Below are 21,432 nucleotides of genomic sequence, written 5' to 3'. Positions count from 1 at the left end.
TAAAAATGACCAAAATAAATACAAACATTTAATGGCAGAAAAGAAAGTCTTATTTCCAAAGAGTCTGCTTCCTCACACCATCCTTAGCGTTTTGGAAAGAATCCCCCCACACCAGCGAAGGTCCTGTGCTCCCGCGGCGTCGGTGCCCGGTGAGCCCGGCAGAGCCGCGTGTGCTCGCAGCCACGTGTCTGGTCCCTCGGTGACCCTGCGCGCAGCCACCCCCACGGGCCCAGGTCTCTCAGGGCAGGCCGCGCGCAGAGCCGCAGGACCGCAGGCCGTTGGCTGCGTTGGCGGCGGCGCTGTCGGGCAGCGCGTCCCCCGCGGCCGCGGCATCGTGGAGGCCCGAGTAGTCCTTGAGCTCCGCGTTGGTGAGCAGCAGCGGCTGCTCGGCCTTCTTGTGCGGCAGGAGCGGCTGGCGCGTGTAGTGCTCCCCGTTGGAGAGGCTCTCGGGCAGGCTCTGGTTCCGGCTCTCGGGCAGCAGGAGGATGCAGATGATGCAGATGAGCGTGCAGCAGGCGAAGATGATGTGGTGCAGGAAGTAGCCTTTCTGGTTGTGCAGCTCGATGATGGGCGCCGTCAGCATGCCGAAGCCTGCGCTGGCCAGCACCAGCCCCAGCCCGCCGCACCTGCAGGAGGGCCGAGCACCAAGGTTAGTGTCCACGCCACCCCCCGCGCATGGCGCTGTGGCTCCCAGAGTGCGGACATGGCAAGGTCACGGCAGACCCCGAGGCCTGGCTGGGGGGTGGGCACCCGGCATGCCCCCCACCTGTGGTGCATCCCCCATGTAGGATATCCCAAACCACCTTCATCTGGGCCACCTGTACACCACCTCTAATTCATGTAATACTTTCCCTCATTTAATTTGAAAGACAACTTTATAATGTCACTGTAAGTGGAAAACTATCCCTTGCCATGAATAATGTACATACAGTGAAAAAGAGAGTAGTATTAAATTCTGCTTTTTTCCCACGGCTTGCTCTTCATTTAGAAAAGTAGCAGGGGGGCTGGTTGGATTGCCAAGGGTTAAAGGTGTTAAAGACATACCGACACTAGCAGACTTTCTCTTTGCCACAATCAGAGATTTGAAGACACTTTGAAAACAGTATTTTCTCGCTGTGAGTTGATGTTATTTACTGTCGAGTCCCATGTATTTCCTAGAATCATTCTGCACCCCACCAATGGGAGTGTCCCGTCTCTGGGAAAGGCTGTTCCAGCAGCCATGCACTGACGGAGACATTCCCACTGCACTGAGCTCAGATAGCACAGGACAAGCCTGGAGCCTGAGCCACTTGCCTCCACTCCTCTGCCACAGGAGGGGACCTACCAAACACTCCAAAGGCATTGTAGATACACAGCAGCGGGAAAAACCATCAAACCTCCAATTAATGGCTATTTGGGCGTAAAGATGTATTTCTGGGGAGAAGGTGTTATGTGGACACCAAGAAAGCAGTGCAGTGCAGTGCTAGGCTGCAGTAAAGAGGACCACGGTGTTCAGGTGACAGGAGGTAATGGTCCTACTGTCCACTGGGCCCTCACTTACAGGACGGACGGTTGGCTGGTCTCAGAGCTCTGGGGCCACAGGGGAGGGGCCGGGCGAGGAGGTCTCGCCTCAGGGGAAATGCAGACGTTTGCCTCACCTCAGCGAGCAGATGCAGACCAGTAGGCAGAAGGTCCAGGGGTGCAGATTTCAGTTGGTTTAAATAACTTTCAAATGGACCTGGTCAAGAGTTAGGTACTGCCCTTCAGTGAACTGACCTTTACTCTTGGATGTGCTCATGAGGCAAAGAGGGGCGCAAGGGTAGGCCCCTGTAGCATGTAGGACACAGGGCTGGGAGCTCCCAAGGACCTGGGCATTTCTTTAATTATTGTCAGTTGAATCCAGTGGCGTTGGCCAAGCCACATCCTGGAGACACGCTTTTCCAAGAGGCAGGAGTGTTGTCAGCTTGACCTTCAGTCCAGGTGCCAGAGGCTGGGTTTTGTTATTTAAATCCAGCCAAGCACCAGGAATGAATACAACTCGGGCTCACCCAAGAATGCACATAATCCCCTTTGTCTTGACTTTTAGTAAAACTTCCTGGTTTTTGCTGTATAAAATAAATACCCTGTATCGGTTCTGGGTCACGTCTCTGTCCCTGTCTCATCATCAGAGGACAGCGTTCCCACCCGGCCCCAGCTTTTTCCTTCCACCTCTGTGTCTGTATCTTTCTTTCATTTTCCCAATCCCTAGCCGCCCCTACTCAGGAACTGGACCGCTCTCTAGCCGCGCTGGATGCAGAGAAGAGAGACATATTTACAATAACCCAATTTAAAAAACTGGCCAAAGATTTAAATAGACATTTCTCCAGAGAAACTATAAGACATCCAATGAGTACATTTGGAGACATGCAAATCACAACCACAGTGAGATACTATTTCATGCCCCTAGGATGGCTATAATCAGAAAGACAGACAATAACAAGTGTTGGTGAGGATGCAGATAAACTAGAAGCCTCATATGGCTGGTAGGAAAGAAAAATGGTGTAGCCACTGTGGAAAAGCTTGGCAGTTTCTTAAAAAGTTAAGTGTAAATTTTTATGATCCAACAATTCCACTCCTATGCAACATGAAAACCCGTGTCCACACAAAAACGTACCAGCGAATGTTCATTGTAGCATTATTCATAACATCCAAAAATTGGACAGAATTCCATTGTCCAACTGGTGACTAAAGAAACAAAATGTGGTCTGTCATATACAGTGGAATAGCATCCATGATAAAAAAGGAACATGGGTGAATTTAGAACCACACTAGGTGACTGTATGAATCCATTTATAAGAAATGTCCAAAAGAAGGCCGATCTATAGAGACAGGAAGCAGGCGAGTGGCTGCCTGGCTCTGGGAGTGGGAGGAAGACTGCAAGGGCCATGAGGAACTTTTGGGGAAAATGTTCTGTAACTGGGCTGTGGTGAGGCTTGCACTGTCATTGCACTATTTACTAAAAGTGCATGGATGCTATGGTATGTTAATTATGCCTCAATAAAGCTGTTAAGAAAAACCCCAAAACTGTTCCACCTGGGGCCTCCTGTTGATACAAATCCCCAGACTTCTAGTCTAGAAGGGCGCCCACGCAGGCCTCACCTTTCTTCCTGAGAACGCAGAGACTGTCCGGGCTCCCCTCTCCCTTCCACCTGGCTGCCTGGGTGGGAGTTTCTGTTCTGCTTTGCTCTGCAGGCCTTCTCAGGGGCGTTACTGTCCCCAACAAGGGAAGGGGAGACCCTGCCTTTGCTACCTGCTGTCCTACGACAACACACCCTCTGGCTGGCCAGTCCAGGATCGGGAGGGTGACAGGGTTTAGGGGCACTCAGGTAGAGATGGTGGCATGCTGGGGCTCTCCAGGTGGGCAGCTGGACCTAAGGGCCACCTTAAATCAGACATACAGTTTTATGATAAACATAGGACAGAGCAGTGTCTTGCAAATATTTTTTCTCAAAGAACAGAACTTAAGAATGGCAACTGTGTGTGCATGGGTGGGACAATGGGTGGTCTCCCCCATTTTGTCATGTTTCCTAATCAAAAAAATAAATTTCTCTCTCCCCTTCTCTCCCTAAATTAGGAATGGCCTTTTGTGTTTGCAGGTAGCAGCCCACCCCAGAGGGTGTGGCCTCAGGCACAGCAAGTGCCAGTGATTCAGAGGTGAGGAGGGTGGGAAACACTTATCCTTAGGTTGCTGCAGGCTAAGACCCAGGCTGGGTTTCAGACAGTCTCTCCAGGCGCACCGCCCTAGGGGACAAAGCCAAGCCTGGGAGTCCCTGCGCTTCCCTTTCCCAGCCCCCCTCCTGTCCAACCCTGAGCAGCTCAGGCCCATGGGGGTTACACTCCCCTCACTGGTGTCTCCCACAGGGATCCTCCCATCTCCTCAGACTTCATTTCCTCACTGCTGACTAAGTGCCCTGTCTAGAATACAGAGCTGATCATGCCAGTCACTTGCTCCAAATCCTCCCATGGCTCCCTTCTGCCTCCAGATAATGCACAGCTCCCAGGGCTCCCCCGCCCTGCTGCCCTCCTGCCCTCCTGCCCGTTCTTCCCTCCAAGCCCTCCATGGGGTTCTCTCACCCTGCCCCAGCTAAGCTCCGGTGCTTCACGCTCAGCCCTCCCAGGTTCCTGGGTAGGTAACTGCCTCATGTGTGTAGTGAAGAAGGAGACATGACTTGTCACTAGTGTTCATTCAAGTAGAGGAGCATCAAGATTGCAGTTAGCAATTAGGGCCACCCCACCTCGGGCAACCCACACACACAGGCCAGGCCAGAGCGAGCTGCCTCACAGACTCTTCTTGCTACACAGGCAGGACATGCAACAGTTAAGAGAACAGGCGGCCTGGGTCAGAGCTCTGGCTCCATCATCCGCAGTGTCCCCTCTGTGAGGCAGCGTCCCCTCTGTGAGCCGCAGGGAGAATCTGTAAAGGGGGTAGCGAGAGCGGCACAGTGAGCAGCCCTAGGCGGAGCAGGTTTGCTGCTGATATTCTCTGCTTGTCTAAGCTTTCATCACATCTCTGTTGGCGCCACAAAGCAGAAATATTTCTAACTCCTTTCTTGCTGCATTAATATTAAAGTGACAAACAGCAGGAGGTGAAGGGAAGACCGCTGAGATCAGTGGATTGGCTGGGGTTGGGGGTGTTTGGTGAGGGATGAGGAGGAACCTGACAGCAAGGCCTGAGCTGAGCAAGTTCAAGAACTGAGAGGCTAAAGAGAGGAGGAGCCAGGCCTGGCCGGGTGGCTCAGTCGGCTGGAGTGCTGTCCGTACACCAAAAGGTTGCGGTTTGATTCCCAGTCAGGATACGGGTTTGATGTTTCTCTCTAACACCAATGTTTCTCTCTCTCTCTCCTTTCCTCCCTCCCTCCTTCCTCTTTCTCTCAAAGTCAAAAGAAACATCCTTGGGTGAGGAAGAGAGAGAGAGAGAGAGAGAGAGAGAGAGAGAGAGAGAGAGAGAGAAAGAGAGAGAGGGAGAGGCCTAAAGCCTCCAGGGATAAGGTGGAGACCCACAGGCTGGCAGAGGTGCTGGAACAGCTTTGGTCCTTCCTTCTCCTCCTCCTGGTCGTTTCACCCAAGCCCTGCAGACAATGCCTCCTGAAGCTGCCTCACACCCACCACCCCTCTCCCTTCTAGAGACTTCTGCTCTGGCTCTCTCCCTCCCCCCACACTGCTCCCCATGCACTCACCTCCCTCCCAGATCACTGGCTGCTCCCTCTGGGCCCTGGAATCCAGTCCCAGGCAGCGCCCTGGTACACGCTGTGCAGGCTGCCAAGTGCTCTGCCCGCTGCCTTCCCTCCTCCCAGTGCTCCCACCATATCCTCAGCACACTTGACTCACTCATGTTTGCATGTCTGTGCGGCTCTTATTCTTCAGTGGTTTTCCAGGGCGGGACCAGGCCTGACTCAGTGTGCTAGCCCTAGCCTCTACCCAGCCGCTGGCTGAGAGCTGGCTGGCACCTGGGTATTCACTCGTATGGTCCCAATCACTCCCACCACCCACCGTTCACACCCTGTACCTCGAGATGAGCTGGACCTGGCAACTCACTTTTTACTAATAAAATGCAGCAAAGGTGAGGAGCTGTCCCTCCATGATTAGCTTACAGAAGACCGGACTCCAGCAAACTCCCTTGCTGGCTTTCATGAAGCAAGCTGCTGGGTTGTTGAGGTCCATGTGGCCAGGACCTAAGGTGGCCCCCAGCCTAAAGCCAGCAAGGAACAAGGTCCTTGTTTGGCAAGGAACTGAATATTTCTGTTATGGTTTGAATGTGTGTGTCCCCCCAAATTCATATGTGAACTCCTAATCCCCAATGTGATGGTATCAGAAGGGGGTCCTTTGGGAAGTGATTACGTCATGAGGATGGAGCCCCCATGATGGGGTTGGTGCTCTTAGAAAAGGGCCCCCTGAGAGCTCTCTGCCTCCCAGCATGTGAGGATGCAGCAAGAACACGGCATCTGTGAACCAGGAAGCAGGCCCTCACCAGACACCAAACCCGTGGACACCGTGGCCTTCCCAGCCTCCCGGACTGTGAGAAGTAACTAACTTTCTGTGTATACACCACCCAGTCTATGGTGTTCTGTCATAGCAGCCCAGATGGGTTAAGAAATCTGCCAGTTACTGAATGAGCTTGGAAGTGAGTCCAGCTGATTGTGGCCTGGGGAGGACACTGAAGGTGAAAGCCCAGCTAGGCCATGCAGGCTGCTACCCACAGAAACTGTGATAGAATAAGCATAGGTTGCTTTAAGCCACTAAGTTGTGGGGTAATTTGTTACACAGCAATAGGTAACTGATACACTAATCAATGAGTGATAGCATTCCCTACACTTAGCCATGGAAGAAAGCAGCCAGTCTCCTCATCCAGGCTGTGACGTGTCATCAGTGCTGTCTATGCATTAGAACGCCTTCCCCAAGGGAGAGACTGAAAGTGCTAGAGGAATGGTCACATCATGTGCCACTGAGCCATCAAGGGGACACAAATGAGGAACAGCAGTATTCTGGGGAGTGTCTCCCAGCTATTAACCCCTTCCCAGATAGAGTGTCCCAGAGAACCTTTTAAAGACACTCTGAACCTTTCTATTAGTATTTGTTCATGTGCTCACCATCCCTGTTAGCTTATGGACCCTTCAAGGTCAAGGAGTACTTCCTAGAATATCAACGGGCACACACTGTCTATGCCTAGTAAATATTGGCTGTTTATGGATTACACTGGCTTCGTAGGTAGGAAGGTCAGCTCGCCCAAACAAACAGGACAGGTTAAGTATAGATGACCACTGGAAAGAGCACCGTGATTGACTCCATCTGTGAGATGAGAAATATGAACTCCTAAAAGAGCCACTTAGTCTTTTTTTGTTGTTGTTAATACAGAAGATATTTTCCCATTATTTTGAGAGAGAGAGAGAGAGAGAGAGAGAGAAACATCGATGTGAGATAGACACATCGATTGATTGTCCAGATCAGGACCGGGGATCCAGCCTGCAACCGAGGTATGTGCCCTTGACCGGTATCGAACCCAGGACCCTTCAGTCCACAGGCTGATGGTATATCCACTGAGCCAAACCAGCTAGAGTGCCACTTAGTCTTTTTGATCATTCTAGTCACTTCAAGAAGCCACAGGATGTGGCAAGGGACGTGTTGGATGCCAGGGAAAATGGACATGTTTCAGCGGGGCCTTTGATATCAGTAAGACATCATTTTCTCGGAAACCTGCTTGGCTTCCACCTGACCTTGCCACTAAGAGTGAATGCCACTGACAGGCAGCTCAGTGCATGTAAAGACCACACATGGGTTAACATGCAGGCAGGCAGAGTGCACAGACCCACGAGAGAGACTGAACACGGATTCATGGTTGAAGGAGCAGGGCTCAGCACCACACAGAAGTCTCCCTTCATCATGCCCAATGAACTTGACCATACTAATACATTATGTTAATAAATCATGTCACATGAAATATATTTGATTTTTGGTAGGATTAGAGGGATCATTAAAAAATACCTATATACTATATATACATAAACAGGTATGTACACATGCATATATAATGTGCAATATATCTTTATATATTTTTTCAACGAAAGCAATTTTCTGTTTGGTTTTCTATCAAAGATACCTTAAAATTATTCAGTAAGAGTAGAAACAATTTTGGCAGAATTTGGCACATCATTTTTGGCTTTGTGTTTTCTTTTTGAAATTTCACTGAATGGGATCATTACATGCTAATAATTAGGTGATAGTTTCATTTTCCTCCCCACAATTGGTTCCTGCGTTTTTTTCTGCCCTTCTCTAGGTTGCCACTAGAGGTCAGCATATGCACAGTAGAGCAGTCAGACCCTCAATTTACAGATAAAAGATAATGGGGGAAGGGCAACTTGCTGTGCTTTAGGAGCACACAAATTTTCATTTCCACCAGCTATCTTTATTTTACTAGTTACAATATCTAAATTAAGGATATAAAGATCCATATACAGGAGCCGCCTTACTGGAAATAGCAAATGAATTAAGAATTCCAGAATCTTCAAATCATTCCATTGAACATGTGAATCCCAGAAACATACCTCCCATTTCTCACTTCCTCTTTTATGTTACTTAGCTTGTCTTTACTAGACTTCTGTGAAGTCAAGGATGAACAGATATTTGTGTCAATTTTTACAGAAATAAATATGGCCCAAAATTTTCAGGTAGGACTATATTAATTTTCTTTTTTTAAAAAAGAGTATTGACAGTTATACATGTTCGGTAATTATAAATAGTTGGACTGGGGTTTTCTATAAAACCCCAAAGAATAAATATAACTATTATTATGAGCAGACATGTAAAAGAATAAAAAATGGATTCTGAGCTCAACATCAATCCATAGGCATACAAGCTTTGCCAATATCTTGGGATAGCTGTCAATATCAGTTTTCCTTTACAAGGCCAAACCCTTTGCCTATATTCTCTCCTCCCTCATCACCACCACCACACAAGGCGGTCATGAGTCCTCTCACGTGAGGGCACAGAGGTGGAGGCTGGCTGAAGGACACGCCGGGGCCATGCAGGGATGAGTGGCTTCTGGGATCACACTGGCCCACTTCCGCTCTTTTCTCTGGGCTGAGGACCCAAATCTGGGCTCTGGCTCATCCTCTGCCCTCTGCTCGGCCCTTGTCCTGCTGTTTAACTTCTAATGTGTGTGGCTCGTCTCCTTGGCTTCTGGTCACTCGCTGAGCATTTGTTATAAATATTGTATTTATATATTTAAGACACAAATTTTAAAAAAAGCTAAGCAGACTCCACATTACACATAGGCCATTTTGTCCCCAGTGCTGGCTCCTGAGGCAACTTTACAGAGGAAGACCTCAGGGTCTGGGGTCTAGTCCTGAGGTGGGAACCGGGAGGGGTTAGTTAGGATGAAGGTGTCAGGTAAGGCAAGTGCCAAGAAAAGTTTCTAGAAGGAGGTGGGGTGGCCGGAGGGGAGCAGAGCAGGAGACACCAGGAGGGAGTGGATGGGCTCGGACGAGAGCAGGGGACCCACCATTGAGGCTCAGGGCGTGGAGGGAACCTGTGAGAACTTTGGGAAAATGAGGTGGACTTGCTGTGGTCACCAGCACCTGCCTCCTTTCTCACCTGACTGGGGACAAGGGGCTCCCTGGACACCGCATAGAAAAGATGACCTGCCACAAAAAGCCACCAGCTGCTTCTGGATCAACCGGGACCCGGCCACTGTCCAAGCCAAAGCGGAGAGGGTGCCGCAGACACAGGGCCCTCCCACCCACCTGCAATGTCCCCCAAGCGAACCCGCTGCCTCGCTGCCTCCGCTAATGGTAAGAACGGTGGCGTCTACACGAGCCTGCCTGGAGGGAAGCGTGTCCAGCAGTGGCAGCGGGAGGTTCCGGTGGGATCACGGAACACCACGAATTGATTAATGAGCCCTGGTGAGTTGCTGTCATTCTTGGACAATGGAGTTCCACAAGCTTTTGTGCAGAAAGGTTCTTATCCTCCCATTTGCCCACAGTCAGCCCTGGCAGCTGACCTGCACTATCGTTCTTGTTCAGAAGATGTGTTTTTAATACATTTTTGTAGAAAAAGGCTAGTTTTGTACTAAGAACAATGAAGCTCACAGACCGCAGTCCACCCATCTTAGCTCACCCTGGATTTATCTGCACGCAGTGGGGGGAGGATAAGAAAGCCACTCCGGTCCTGGGACTGTGTAGGGACTGTCCCTGAGTGCGTGTAGGGACCGCCTTCGGAAGGAAACGGTGTCAAGAGGGGGTCATCAGTAACACCAGAAAGTTCCATCCTGGCCAGGAGACAAGACCCCCTTTGGACTGAATTTTCTTTCATTCTCTGCAAGTGCAAAAACATCACCAAGGGCCAAGATTTTTCTAATTTGTCATCTTGGCAAGCTCAATCTGACAACATATTTGTTGAATTTCAACCCCAAATCATCTTTCCAGGTTTGCATCACAAAGGAAAATGAAACGGTGTTTCCTACAGTTCAGCTGCTTATGCAAAATCTCACAGGGAACAGTAAAGTCTCTCCACTCCCAGAGGGGAGTGCTGGGAGCCGGTCCGTCCTTGCTGCTTGACACAGTTGCTGCAGGGAAGAAACATCTGCACAGCATATGTTTCAAGGGACCTGGCGTATATGGCATACCGTTCTTAATATGTTTGCTCCCCTTCTTGTCGCTATGTGTTTTAACCAAGGTCACCTCTCTGAGAAAGGTTGTTTTCCCAGGTGGGGATTTTTCCCTGGAGTTAGGGATTAACAGGACTAAGGAAGGGAATAAATCAGTAAAACTCCTTAACTAAGGCGGGTAGTTAATCACTTTAACTACAAACAATCACCCTTGAGCTACATAATCTTTACTCCCTGGAATGGAGATAAGAAACGCCCTAACCTTTGGAATAGAAATTGATAGGATTAAAATCAACTGGTATAAATACAGATGTAACAAGACAACAGAAGACAGAACCCAGAGTCAGAACCTAGAGTCAGAACCTAGACACAGAACCTAGAAACAGAACCTAGTGAGAGAACCTGGCTGAAGAACCTAGACTCAGAACCTAGACTCAGAACCTAGACACAGAACCTAGACACAGAACCTAGAGAGAGACAGAACCTAGAGACAGCACTTGGCTGGAGATCCTACACAGAACCTAGAGACAAGACTTGGCTGGAGATCCAAGATCCAAGACAGAACCTAGAGACAGGACTTGGCTGGAGATCCTAGACAGAACCTAGAGACAGAACCTAGAGACAGGACTTGGCTGGAGAACCTGGACAGAACCTAGAGACAGAACCTAGCAAGAAAACATGGCAAGAGAACCTGACTAGAACCTGGCGACAGAACCTGACTGGAGATCCGGGCTAGAACCTGGCTGGAGAACCTAGACAGAACATGGCAGGAGAACCTGGATAGAACCTGGCTGGAGAACCTGGCTAGAGAACCTAGTGAGAGAACCTGGCAATAGAACTTAGCTGGAGATCCTGGACAGAGCTTGGCTGGAGATCCTGGCTAGAGTTCCTGGCTAGGCTGCTGATCAACTGAATGCTGCCTCCGTGTCATTCATTCTTCGCCGACTCCGTCCACACCTTTGGGGATCCCTGGACCTGCTGGGGTTGGACCCCAACAGGGGAGGGGTGGCCAGTGCAGGGGAGCATCTGCAGTCACAGAGGCCACAGAGGCCAGCAGAGAGCCGGCCTAACCCTGACTTCTGCTCCACAGAGAGAATCCTCTTTGCTGGAATCTTTTGTGAAGGGAGGAGGTGTAGGTAAAGAAAAGAGAGGGAGCTGCCATCTGCCTCGGGCACTTTGCAACATCCAGCATTACAGTAAGAACAAACTTCAGACTCAGCTCTTCACTTTGCTGGGGCAGAGGTTGGGCAGGACTGACTATGTGGCATTTCACAGCTCATTTCTTAAGTACACAATTGCTTGGCATTTTATCCCACAGCACCAAGCAGCCTCGGGCTAGGGCTTGGCATATATTGTAAAAATCTGGGAGAATGAATCAAAATGAGGTCATGTGAAAATTCTGTTGTCAGCGGTCAGCGGTCAGTGTGCCTGCTGGGAATGTGGGAAGAAGAGTCCATGAACCTACCTGCCTCCTCCCAGAGTCCTTCCCAGTAGCCTGGGGCTAAAATAATTAGTCCAGCAAATCCCACCTTCAGCCCATCAGGTTGGCCTCCACTCATTTCCCCATGTGGGAAAGTAAGGGTGGAAAGGGTGTTGTCATGCTGGCTTCTGGTTTTTTTGTTTGTTTGTTTTTTAATATATTTTATTATTTTTTTACAGAGAGGAAGGGAGAGGGATAGAGAGTTAGAAACATCGCTGAGAGAGAAACATTGATCAGCCGCCTCCTGCACACTTCCTACTGGGGATGTGCCCGCAACCAAGGTACATGCCCTTGACCGGAATTGAACCTGGGACCCTTGAGTCTGCAGGCCGACGCTCTATCCACTGAGCCAAACCGGTTAGGGCATGGCTTCTGGGTTTTATTTCGCAGCTGAATAATTGCCCATATTCATAGTTTATATTTTAAAACACGCTTTGGAAATGCTAATGATATCCCCATACGAAGTTCAAAGTAAACCAAGGTGAGCTCTTCCATAGTCCCACACAGCAATTACCAGGAAAACCTAGGACTTTGCAGTTAAGTGGTGCCCTTTTAAATAAAGGCAAACCCTTTTATTATGCTACTAGAGGCCCAATGCATGAAAATTCATGCAAGGTAGGCCTTCCTTCCCCCGGCTGCGGGCACTGGCTTCCCTCTGGCACCTGGGACCTGGACCCGGGCTTCCTTCCTCCAGCCTGGGCTGGCTTCCCTCTGGCCCTGGCTTCGTCAGGAAGGACGTCCGGAATAATGTCCTGAAGACGTCCAGTCTAATTAGCACATTACCCTTTTATTACTATAGATGATCTTAGTAACATCAAATGGTGTGTGCCCCCCTCTCCTGCCCCCCACTACCCAGGGATAGCACCAGGAAGGACCAAACCTCCATGAAACAAAAGAAATGAGCTAAGCACAAGTTAGCACCACTCTCGGGAAATTATGAACTAACCATACCTCTGCCAGGCTGGGTCCTTGTGCTGCTCACTCGGCTACTGCCTGCCACACGGGTGGGTTTGTGATAAATACTGGCTCGGTAAGTCAATGATATAACTTGCTGGGCTTTCTCTCTATGTGGCCTGTCTTTGGAATAGTGACAACAACTTCTCAGGCCAGTAAAAAAATAAGGCCCTTTCTACTTCTCTTTTTTATTTAGAAAAAGGTTTTTTCCATTGGGGTCTCTCAGAGGAGTTGGCAGCATTTGATTTCAGTTGAAGTGAGGGTGTAAGTTATCTGCTGATTTCTCTCCTTTCCAGTCATTGCCGTGTTCCCTTCCTCCTCCTCCCCCTCCCCCTCCTCCTCCTCCTCCTCCTCCTCCTCTTCCTCCTCCTCCTCCTCCCCTTCCTCTTCCTCCCCTTCCTCTTTCCTCCTCCCCCTCCTCTCCTTCTCCTCCTTCCTCCTCCTCCTCCTCCTCCTCCTCTTCCTCGGACTGCAGCCTGGCAGAGCCCAGGATCAAGTTCTCACCTGATTCTCAGCTGCCTCAGGTCAGGGTGGAGTGCCCCTTCACTAAGCTCACTGCTCAGCACCTGCATCACCTTTGCCCGAGGCCAGGGCCGGCCAAAGCTGAGCTGTGAACTCACTCGGAGCCTTGCCAAATGGGCAGCCCTCCAGGGTCCCAGGAACACATCCGGCGGGGCATCTCCCACCACTCACCTTATCACCGTGGGGGTGATCTCTGCACAGAAGAACACACTGAGGCTTCCCACTGCGTGGGAGGCAAACATGCCCACGATGGAAAACGCGATGGAGAATTTGTCCTTGACACTGTCGCTCATACCTGAAGGGCAATCAGAAAGGGTTGGTGAGGAGGGGCAGAGGGAAGGGGAAAGGAAGCTAGTCACGCTGGGGCGGAGAGAGCAGGGGAGAGGGGAGCAGGGAGGCCTGGGATGTATGAAGGGACTTCCCTCTTCCCCTCTCTGCTATTGGGGTGCAGACCAGGGTGCTCAGTCCCTCTGCAGAGGGCGGAGCAGCCCAGAGGCAGGAGGTCAGACCCTCTGGGCAGTAGACTGCCGGGTTCCTGCAGGTCCCCTGTGGGTCCTGAGGGCTGGGGCACACACGACTGCTGGGTGCCTCAGGCCGAGCCCGCCTGGCAGGAAGGGAGGCTGGCGGTCTCAGGGTTACAGCAATGTCCACTCTGTCCCAGCCTTCCATATGTTCCAGAGAAAGGTGCCCGCACTCAGAGAGCCCTGGCTATTCGGGCCTTAGTTTTGCCCAGTCCAATACACAGGGCAGGGTATCTTAGGCTTGATTTAAGGGAATAAAAACTCAAACAATCCAAACAGAAAAATTTATGGGCCTGGAAGGAAAGGGCTCAACCAACCCAAGCATCTTGCAAATGGCACTAGAGTCTGACCTCACGCCAAGGTGGCGTCTAGCGTGAAGCAATAGCGGGCCGCTGGGGCGGAGCTCTGTTCCCTGCGAGGCTGCAGGGGACTCAGGCTCTCCCTGTGGAGGGCCCAGGGGCATGGGCTTGGGTCAGGCCAGGCACGTGTGACCAGCAGCACTGCGGTGCACGGCGGTGGCGCTGCCATCCCCGCGGCGGAGAGCAACAAGCCCGCAAGACTCATTCACAAGCAGACAGCAGCTTCCCCCAGCAGCATGGTCAGCCAGGCCTCCAACACCTTTGGGCGTTCTGATCTCGCCCAGCACTGTCCCTAAGACACTCTGCAGCTCTGCTTGGGTGGCAGCTGAGGCCTGTGCTGACTGCCTGTGCCGGTGCCAGGGGAAGAGGCGAGGGCATGCGTACAAACTGGGCACAAACAGGAGGAGGAGCAGCTCTTTCTAGAAGCAAAGGGGGTAGAGAACACAGATGTATGCTTATAGTGTCCAACCTACGGCCAACTTCAGCTGCAACTCTTGGAGGGTGAAGGAGGAGGAGAAACAGGAGAGGGAAAACACAGGCGAGTGAGTGTTTATGAAATTGCCCGTTTGGATGCAATACAAAGATGATGACGCGCACGCACAAGCATGTGGGGCTCACCTGAGTCTGGGTGCTGGGTGTACTTCCCAATCACTGGGCCGCGGAGATGATGGCAGCACACGGATGAGGACAAAGAAAGCGGGAAAAGGGGGAGAAAGAAAGCACATTAGGCAAGTCCACTGTGTGTTTCCACGTGGCTGGAATCTCAGTGAATTCCCTGCAGGTCTGGGCCAGAGAGCTAGAGAGATGGAGAAGGCCCGTGGGACAGTCCCAGGCACTGGAATTAGCACTTGGCTAAACAAAACTCTTCCTGTTGGGAAGGGCAGGCTAAAGCCTCACTGGCCTCATCCTGGGGAGAAGCCTGCACCCTCCGGAACCGACTCTGGCTCACTCCCTGGCCTGAGCCAAGCACTACTTCCGCTGCGCACGAGCCTCGTCACTGCCGGCCTGTGCTCAGGGAGCCTCCGCCGCGGCCACCGCCAGGGGCGTTATGCTCTGAGTCTGATCCTCAGACGACTTGTCTTTTGCACAAAGTTGCTGTGGCGTTCCTTCCTGCTCAGGGAAGAGAGCGCAGTGGCGTCCCGGGCTGCCGCTGCACATCCCCTGGAATGCCCACTCCCCGAGGCTCCCTGGGAGGGCAGCTCGGGCAGCCCCACTGGGGACAGGATGGTCGAGAGACAGACAACACTCCTCCGGTCCCTTGTCAGTCACAGCTGAAACAAAGACCAGTCCCCAGCGAGATGCAGGATGCACAGGACCTGCCCTTAGAAAAATGCCTCGTGAGGCCGAAACCAGCTATTCTCTAACCCAGTTTGTACACAGGCTGAGGAAGTTGTGAGCTTTCTTTCGCTTCCTTCCGTTCTGGACCCTGACACGTGTCTCGGCCACATCCCGCACACCTGACATACCAGAGGCTCTGACCCTCGGTGCACGAGGGTCCCGAGCCCAGTCCCCACAGCCTGGTGGCTCCCCTCATGGCATCTGTGTCCCCACAGTGTCCGAGCTGTCCCAGGAGGCCGGGCACGGGTGAGAGGAGGGCTCAGCTGCCTGGCTCACTCACGTCTCACTGTGAGCAGGCCAGAGAGATGCCTGTGGCTCCTTCCACGCATGGAGGTGGGCCTTGGCTCACACAGCGCTGTTCTGAGCTTGCCTTCTTATACTTGCAGGGGCCACATGGATTCCCCAGCGTTCCTTTAAATCATTTAAACATTTACTGAGAAATTCTTTGACCCAAAGACAAGCTGAGGAACTTGGGAATATCTACTGAAAAGCAGGTCCCAACGCAAGAGTGTCACCATTTATTTCCCCCTTCATTTCACAGGGAAGAAACAAGCCCTTCTTCTTCTCTGTCAGGTGCTGTCACAGAGATAGTCTGGCCATTAGTGAAGCCGCGGCCATGCAGGTGCAGTCAGGGCAGCTCTGAGTGGGAGCCCAGGGTTGGGGAGGGAGAGAAGAGAAGGCAGTCACCATGCACAGCTGTTAGAGCTGCTGATTTTGGAATACCAGGTCACTGAAAACTAGTCTCAAGTCCCACCAGCCCTTTTGTACACCGGCCCCTTCACCCGGCCCCACCCCCACCCCACAGCCCATCCCACTCCCCCGGCTCTACTCACGGTTGAGGAGCCCAAGCTGCAGGAGGGAGGCCAGGGCAGTGAGGATCATGAAGAGCAGCAGCCCTCCCCGGCGCCCCAGGAACCTGACCACCACACACATAGCCAGGCAGGAGGCCAGGGTGATGCTGGCCATGGTGTAGTAGTCGGCGTAGAAGTTCTCCAGCAGTGGCACCTTCACCTCGTGGCCCATCATGCTCCTTGCGAAGCAGTGGTGGATCCCGAACCCTGTCAGCCTGTGGGAGACACAGCGAGAGGGCCATGTGCGGGCATGCAGGACACCAGGGACCGTGCCACGCCCCGGGAGTCACTGTGTCCAACAACAAGGAATCGTGTGAGCGGCTCCATGTGTAATCAAAAGTGTGCCGTTACCATCAGTGAATGGATAGGAGAGAGACACGCAGACTGAAGACTTCAGAGAGGTGACCCTCACTGGGGCCCGTGCTCACTCCCTGCCATCACTCCAGGAGAAAGGTGTAAGCATAAAGGCAGTGAGGCCTTCTGTTCAAACAGCAACTTTCACGGGAACCCCACATGCAAGACAGAGTGCTTCCCTCGTGTCACTCCTTCAATCCCACATCAGTGGCGTAGGAGCTACTGTCAGACCCACCTCACAGGCGGGCACACAGGCTGAGGGAGGTCCAGCCGCTTGCACAGATTACTCAGCTGGCAAAGGACAACCTTAGAGACACACTGCCCGTCTGTGTCTGCCTCTTCCTTCAGCACTCGGGGCTCTGGGGGCTTGGGAATCCGTCCAGAGAATGACCTATTCAACCCTGTTCTGCCACTTCTTGTCAAAGGCACCCTGAAGAACCAGTAGAAGCCAGGCCAAATGGTCTTGGAGACTTTCAGTTCTTCATTTACGTCCATCTCCTCCACTGCCCGGATCAAGCCTCTTGTCTGCCCCCCAGGATCACAGAAATATGCTGGCAACATGTGTCCCAGCTGCTGCAGACAGATGTCTGCTCTGGGAAGCATCTGTGCAGGCCCAGGGAGGCTGCAGCAGTGGTGACCACACCACGTGGACTGAACCCAGGGCTCTGAAGGGCCCTTTGGGACGGGGTCTGGTGTGAAACGCTTGCACGCTGGGGGAGCCCCTTTGTTATGTCAGCACTCAGCATCCATTCCCTTCTCCTCCAACTCCCTTGGTGCTCTCATCACGCCTCGAAGATGCATCAGGCCCCACCCCTGCAGCAGACCCCACCCCTGCAGCAGGATGCTGCCCTTTGCCAACACACGCCTTTCTGCTTGGGAAGCACTCAGCCGAGGACCCAGCCCCTGGGCGTCCTTTTCTCATCTAGTAACTGAGACTCAGCGCGTCTCCTGGACCGATGACTGCCCTTTCCTCCTGGCTCAGGGAGGGTGCAGGGAAGTCTTCACCTTTCTGTTCTGGTGGAGAGCAAGTCCTCTGACCACAAAGGCAATTTAGGACAACAAAGCCAGAGAAAGAGGCACCCTCCAACAAGAATCATTAGAATGTCATCTTGTCTTTGTCATGTTTTGTGTTTTTTTCCAAAATACAACTTGGAGAAGTCACTCCATTCTTAATGGTCCTATTGGTCTATGTCTGCCCAAGATGGACAGTGGTGTGGTGACCGTGCCCGGGGCCAACTCTGGGCCAGGAGGCTGAGGCCTGAGGTCTTGGCCCTGACCACCCGGTGGCCATGGCTGGTCAGTCCCTTGCCTGGGCCATGGTCTCCTCACCTGGGGGACAGGGTGTAAGTGAGGTCTGAGCTTTCCTATCTCTCTGGCAGGAGAACTTTTTTATCTTCCCCAAATTTAATCAGGAACCCCAATACCGAGACCTGATTCAATGGAGCTGCTTTGACAGAACAGCTGTGGGGAATGGCAGGACTAGCCTGGCCCATCCTCTCGCGGTCGAAAGGATGCACATCTGTGTGGACTAGCCCAGGGCCCGCCTGTGCAGCCCGGGGTGGCTGGCTGGGGCTCTAGCTGCGCTGAGGCTGGGGTTGGGGCCCATATCCTCCAGCAACTGGTTAGAGAGCTCTGACAGGCTTATCAGACTTAGCTGGGCCCCTCAGCGAAGGGCGGAGCCCTGGGCAGGCCAGAGGGCCAGCTCGGCCATAATTCAAAAACCAGCTGCGAAGGAGGAGGGCCTGGAGGCCCTTTCCGGCCCCTCCCTGTCCTCGCCCTCGGATGTGTCCCTCTGAAACTCACGAGTTCACACACAGGACCACGATGTTCTTCCACAGGTTCCGGGTTCCCACCATCTTCACGATGCAGACCTTCTTGGGCCTCCGGGACAGCTCCTTCTCCAGCTCTGCGGAGAAAGAGAGCGTGACCTCTCCGCAAGGCCCGGACCGGCGGCCTCAAAGACAGCCGGTGCCCAATCAGGCATCGTGAACAGGGAGAATACTGTGGGGTTTCCCCCTCTAAGGCAGGGGACAGAGCCTGGCTGTCAGGATAGCGAAGGTGTTCACGGACTCTAACCTGGCTGTTCAGATTCCCCGCGGGGTGGGGCGTGGAGGGAGCCGTGCTCACTGTCAGCCTCTCCTGGGAACCAGGCAGGACACACACAGTGATTAGCGCAGGCTCATTCCACACGGGCAGAGGTCAGGGCCGAAGGGTGGTTCTAGGATACTGAGCACTCACTGGGCTCTGGGCACTGAGAACAGTGGCTTCCTTCTAAGTCTGATCTGTCTGCACCGCCCACTGCTCAGAGAAGCACATGCTGACATGCTCCTTAACTGTGGGCGGAACGCACGATGGCGTCGCTGCTGCTTCCGACACCGCCCCTCCAGTGCATGCATCTTCGAAAGAGAAATAAATGCAGGAACTGTGTGCCTATATGTGCACACACAGATACACACAATCTACACGTGGGTATACTTTTAACACTCAAAGCCTTTGGCAGCTGGAAAGACATGATGTTTTGGCTGAAAGTGATGTGACCAACCACACAGTTAGAAGACAGTTTCTTGCGAGGCTCAAACGGGCTCCAAAAGCCATTCTGAACAGACTGACGGCATCCCAGGGCCGCGTTAACCGGGTTCATGGGTTTGCTCAAGTGCTGGTGTTGACTTAGCAAGTTAACATGGAAGATCAAAATAGGCAACATCTGGACCTCCACGGCCTCCCTACCCCTCTGTGCACAGAAAAGCCACCGTCCAGCCTCCCAGGCCCTTCTTGCTCCTGCCCAGGCCTGTCCTGGGGGAATAATCCCCTACTCGGGAGCTAAAAGGGAAAAGGACGACTTAACCAATTGGGTGGCTGGCTAGAGCTCTTTAAGATTGTTAAGGCCACGAAAACAAGGAAAGACTGAGAAACTGCTGTAGTTCGGAGAGGACTGGGGAAACGGGCTGACTAAGTGCCATCTGGGAGCAGGAAGAGGTTACTCATGGGAAGATGTTGACATGCAGGTAAAGGCTGGCGTTTGGTTAACGGTAGCGTCCCCGTGGCAGTTTCTCAGCTGTGACAACTGTGCCGTGGGAATATCAGATGGTAATAAGAGGGGAGACTGAGTCAGGGGTCTTCAGAAATTCTGTACTACTTTGCAACTTTTCTGAAAACTTAAAGTTATCCCCAAAAAGTCTACTACGTTTTTCTTAAAAAGCAGTGGAGGTGGGAAGTTCCCCGTATACTAGGAAGCCTTTAGTGCTCAGAGGAAACAGGCCTGCCTCCCAGAGCAGCAGCTCCCTCAGGGAGTCTCTGAAGAGTGCCCTCCACACCCACACCCCTGCCACCTGCCCCCTTACTTCTCTCCTGTTCTACCTCCTTCCTGCCATCCAATGGCAGGAGGGCCGCCGGCCTCATTAGTTACAGTTGGAAGGAAAATATTTTGCTTAACCATAAGGATTTAGGAGCTTTTTATTTAAATAAATTTTTTTTTGGATCAGTGTCACCAGCTGTGGCATAGAAAGGAGAAGAAAAAGCCTCTCCTATGTCTGAGGGATACCATACCACTTGAGTTTCCAGAACTTTCTTCCTTTCCATATTTGGGTGTGAAGATTGAGGTCTGTGCACAAGCCAGACGGCTGGCATTCTGGCTGTGTCCACAGACCCTCTCCTGAGGTCTTCCTGACTTTTATGCTCCCCTTTGTAAAAATGGACTAATTTGATTTACAAACATACTTTCCTCCTGGTTAAAAATCTAAAAAACTTTTAAAGAATATAGAAAAATTATAGTTAATAGATCATGTTGGATCCAGTGACCTGAGTAATTTCACTTTTGTAAAACTTACCAGGAATCAACTATAATAGCTCCACTTGCTCACCATGAAAATCTTACAAGAAGAAACCTTAAATGCCCATTAAGATGTTTACATAAGTTTAAAGGTTGTGTTTTTTTAAATGTGGCCCAAACTTAACTACTAACACATTATTAGAAGTAAAATAGATGTTGCTAAAGAAACTGTAGCAATTGTAACTATGACTGAGTTTTGTTTTTTATATAACATTAAACTCTAGAGCCCCAGGTCTGAAGAACTGACTGCAGTCTACAGAGGAACTGCATTCTAATTGGAATGAAATGAACTTGTCTGGGCCACTGACATTTTGTCCGTTAGACATATCACCCACCAGCCTACCAACAGCAACATAACCTTGCTCAGCACTAGGTCTGTTCTGGGACAAAAGTCCACCAGCCGGGTTACAGGAAACATTAGAGGCCGTCGGAGACCTCCGGAGGTAACTGCATAGGTAACGGAAAGAGGCCTTTCCACCTCCGCTTATCAGACAGAAATCGCAGGGACTTTGTGAAGTCCTTGCACACGGGAATAACGGGTAAAAAGGGGCATGAGGGTCGACAGACTCTGCATCAAGGAAACAGCTGTTAAAGCAATTCTCCTCCTGCTCCCCAGCCAGGACTCTTCCACCCTCTGGCTTCGAGCCATTAGGAACATTTCAAAACAAAAAACAAATAGAGTCAAGTTAGGAATCTCCCACCCAGACCAGGCACCTCCTGTCACTCTGCCCCTTCTTCTGCCCCCAGGCTAGTCCTTGTGAGATGCAGCCAGAGGGCCCGGGTCTGTCTGGGCGGGGTCTCCCTTCCAGAATGGGGGTGGGTGGGGTGGGGTGGGGGGGCAGCGAGGGGCCCACAGACCCAGCAGAGTCCCGGCTTTCAGCTGTTATTGTTGAGGCTCCTTGGGAAAGTTACTTAGTTGCTCTGTGCCTCAGTTTCCCATCTGTTAAGTGGAACACTGTCCCCACCTCAGAGCACTGTTACAAGAACCGAATGAAAAGCTGACCCAGTCTGTCCCCACTTCTCAACACTGACTGCAGAAGGAAAGGTGTCCCTGCAGACACACTGGAAGGGTCATGACCTCTCCGTGGTTTGGATATCCAGAGGAGG

At 51.9% G+C, this 21,432-nt stretch overlaps 1 protein-coding gene across 5 annotated transcripts in view; it reads right to left on the bottom strand.

Annotated features, from left to right (window-relative positions):
* Positions 1-21,432, bottom strand: part of SLC22A23 (solute carrier family 22 member 23) — a 179,177-nt gene continuing 157,745 nt past the window's right edge. For all 5 annotated transcript variants that reach the window (XM_023751389.1, XM_023751387.1, XM_023751388.1 and 2 more), the window contains 5 exons: positions 18,300-18,402; positions 16,125-16,357; positions 14,572-14,604; positions 13,245-13,368; positions 1-626 (listed from right to left, as the gene is read on the bottom strand). In XM_023751389.1, coding sequence (XP_023607157.1) covers positions 239-626; positions 13,245-13,368; positions 14,572-14,604; positions 16,125-16,357; positions 18,300-18,402 — 881 coding nt within the window. In that variant the 3' untranslated portion in view covers positions 1-238. The remainder of the gene's footprint in view (positions 627-13,244; positions 13,369-14,571; positions 14,605-16,124; positions 16,358-18,299; positions 18,403-21,432) is intronic.

This window comes from Myotis lucifugus, unplaced genomic scaffold, assembly GCF_000147115.1.
Source record: "Myotis lucifugus unplaced genomic scaffold, Myoluc2.0 scaffold_21, whole genome shotgun sequence".
Taxonomy (NCBI): Eukaryota; Metazoa; Chordata; class Mammalia; order Chiroptera; family Vespertilionidae; genus Myotis; species Myotis lucifugus.
The sequence above is the reverse complement of the archived record's forward strand: the minus strand, read 5'-3'. Positions and strand labels throughout refer to the sequence as shown.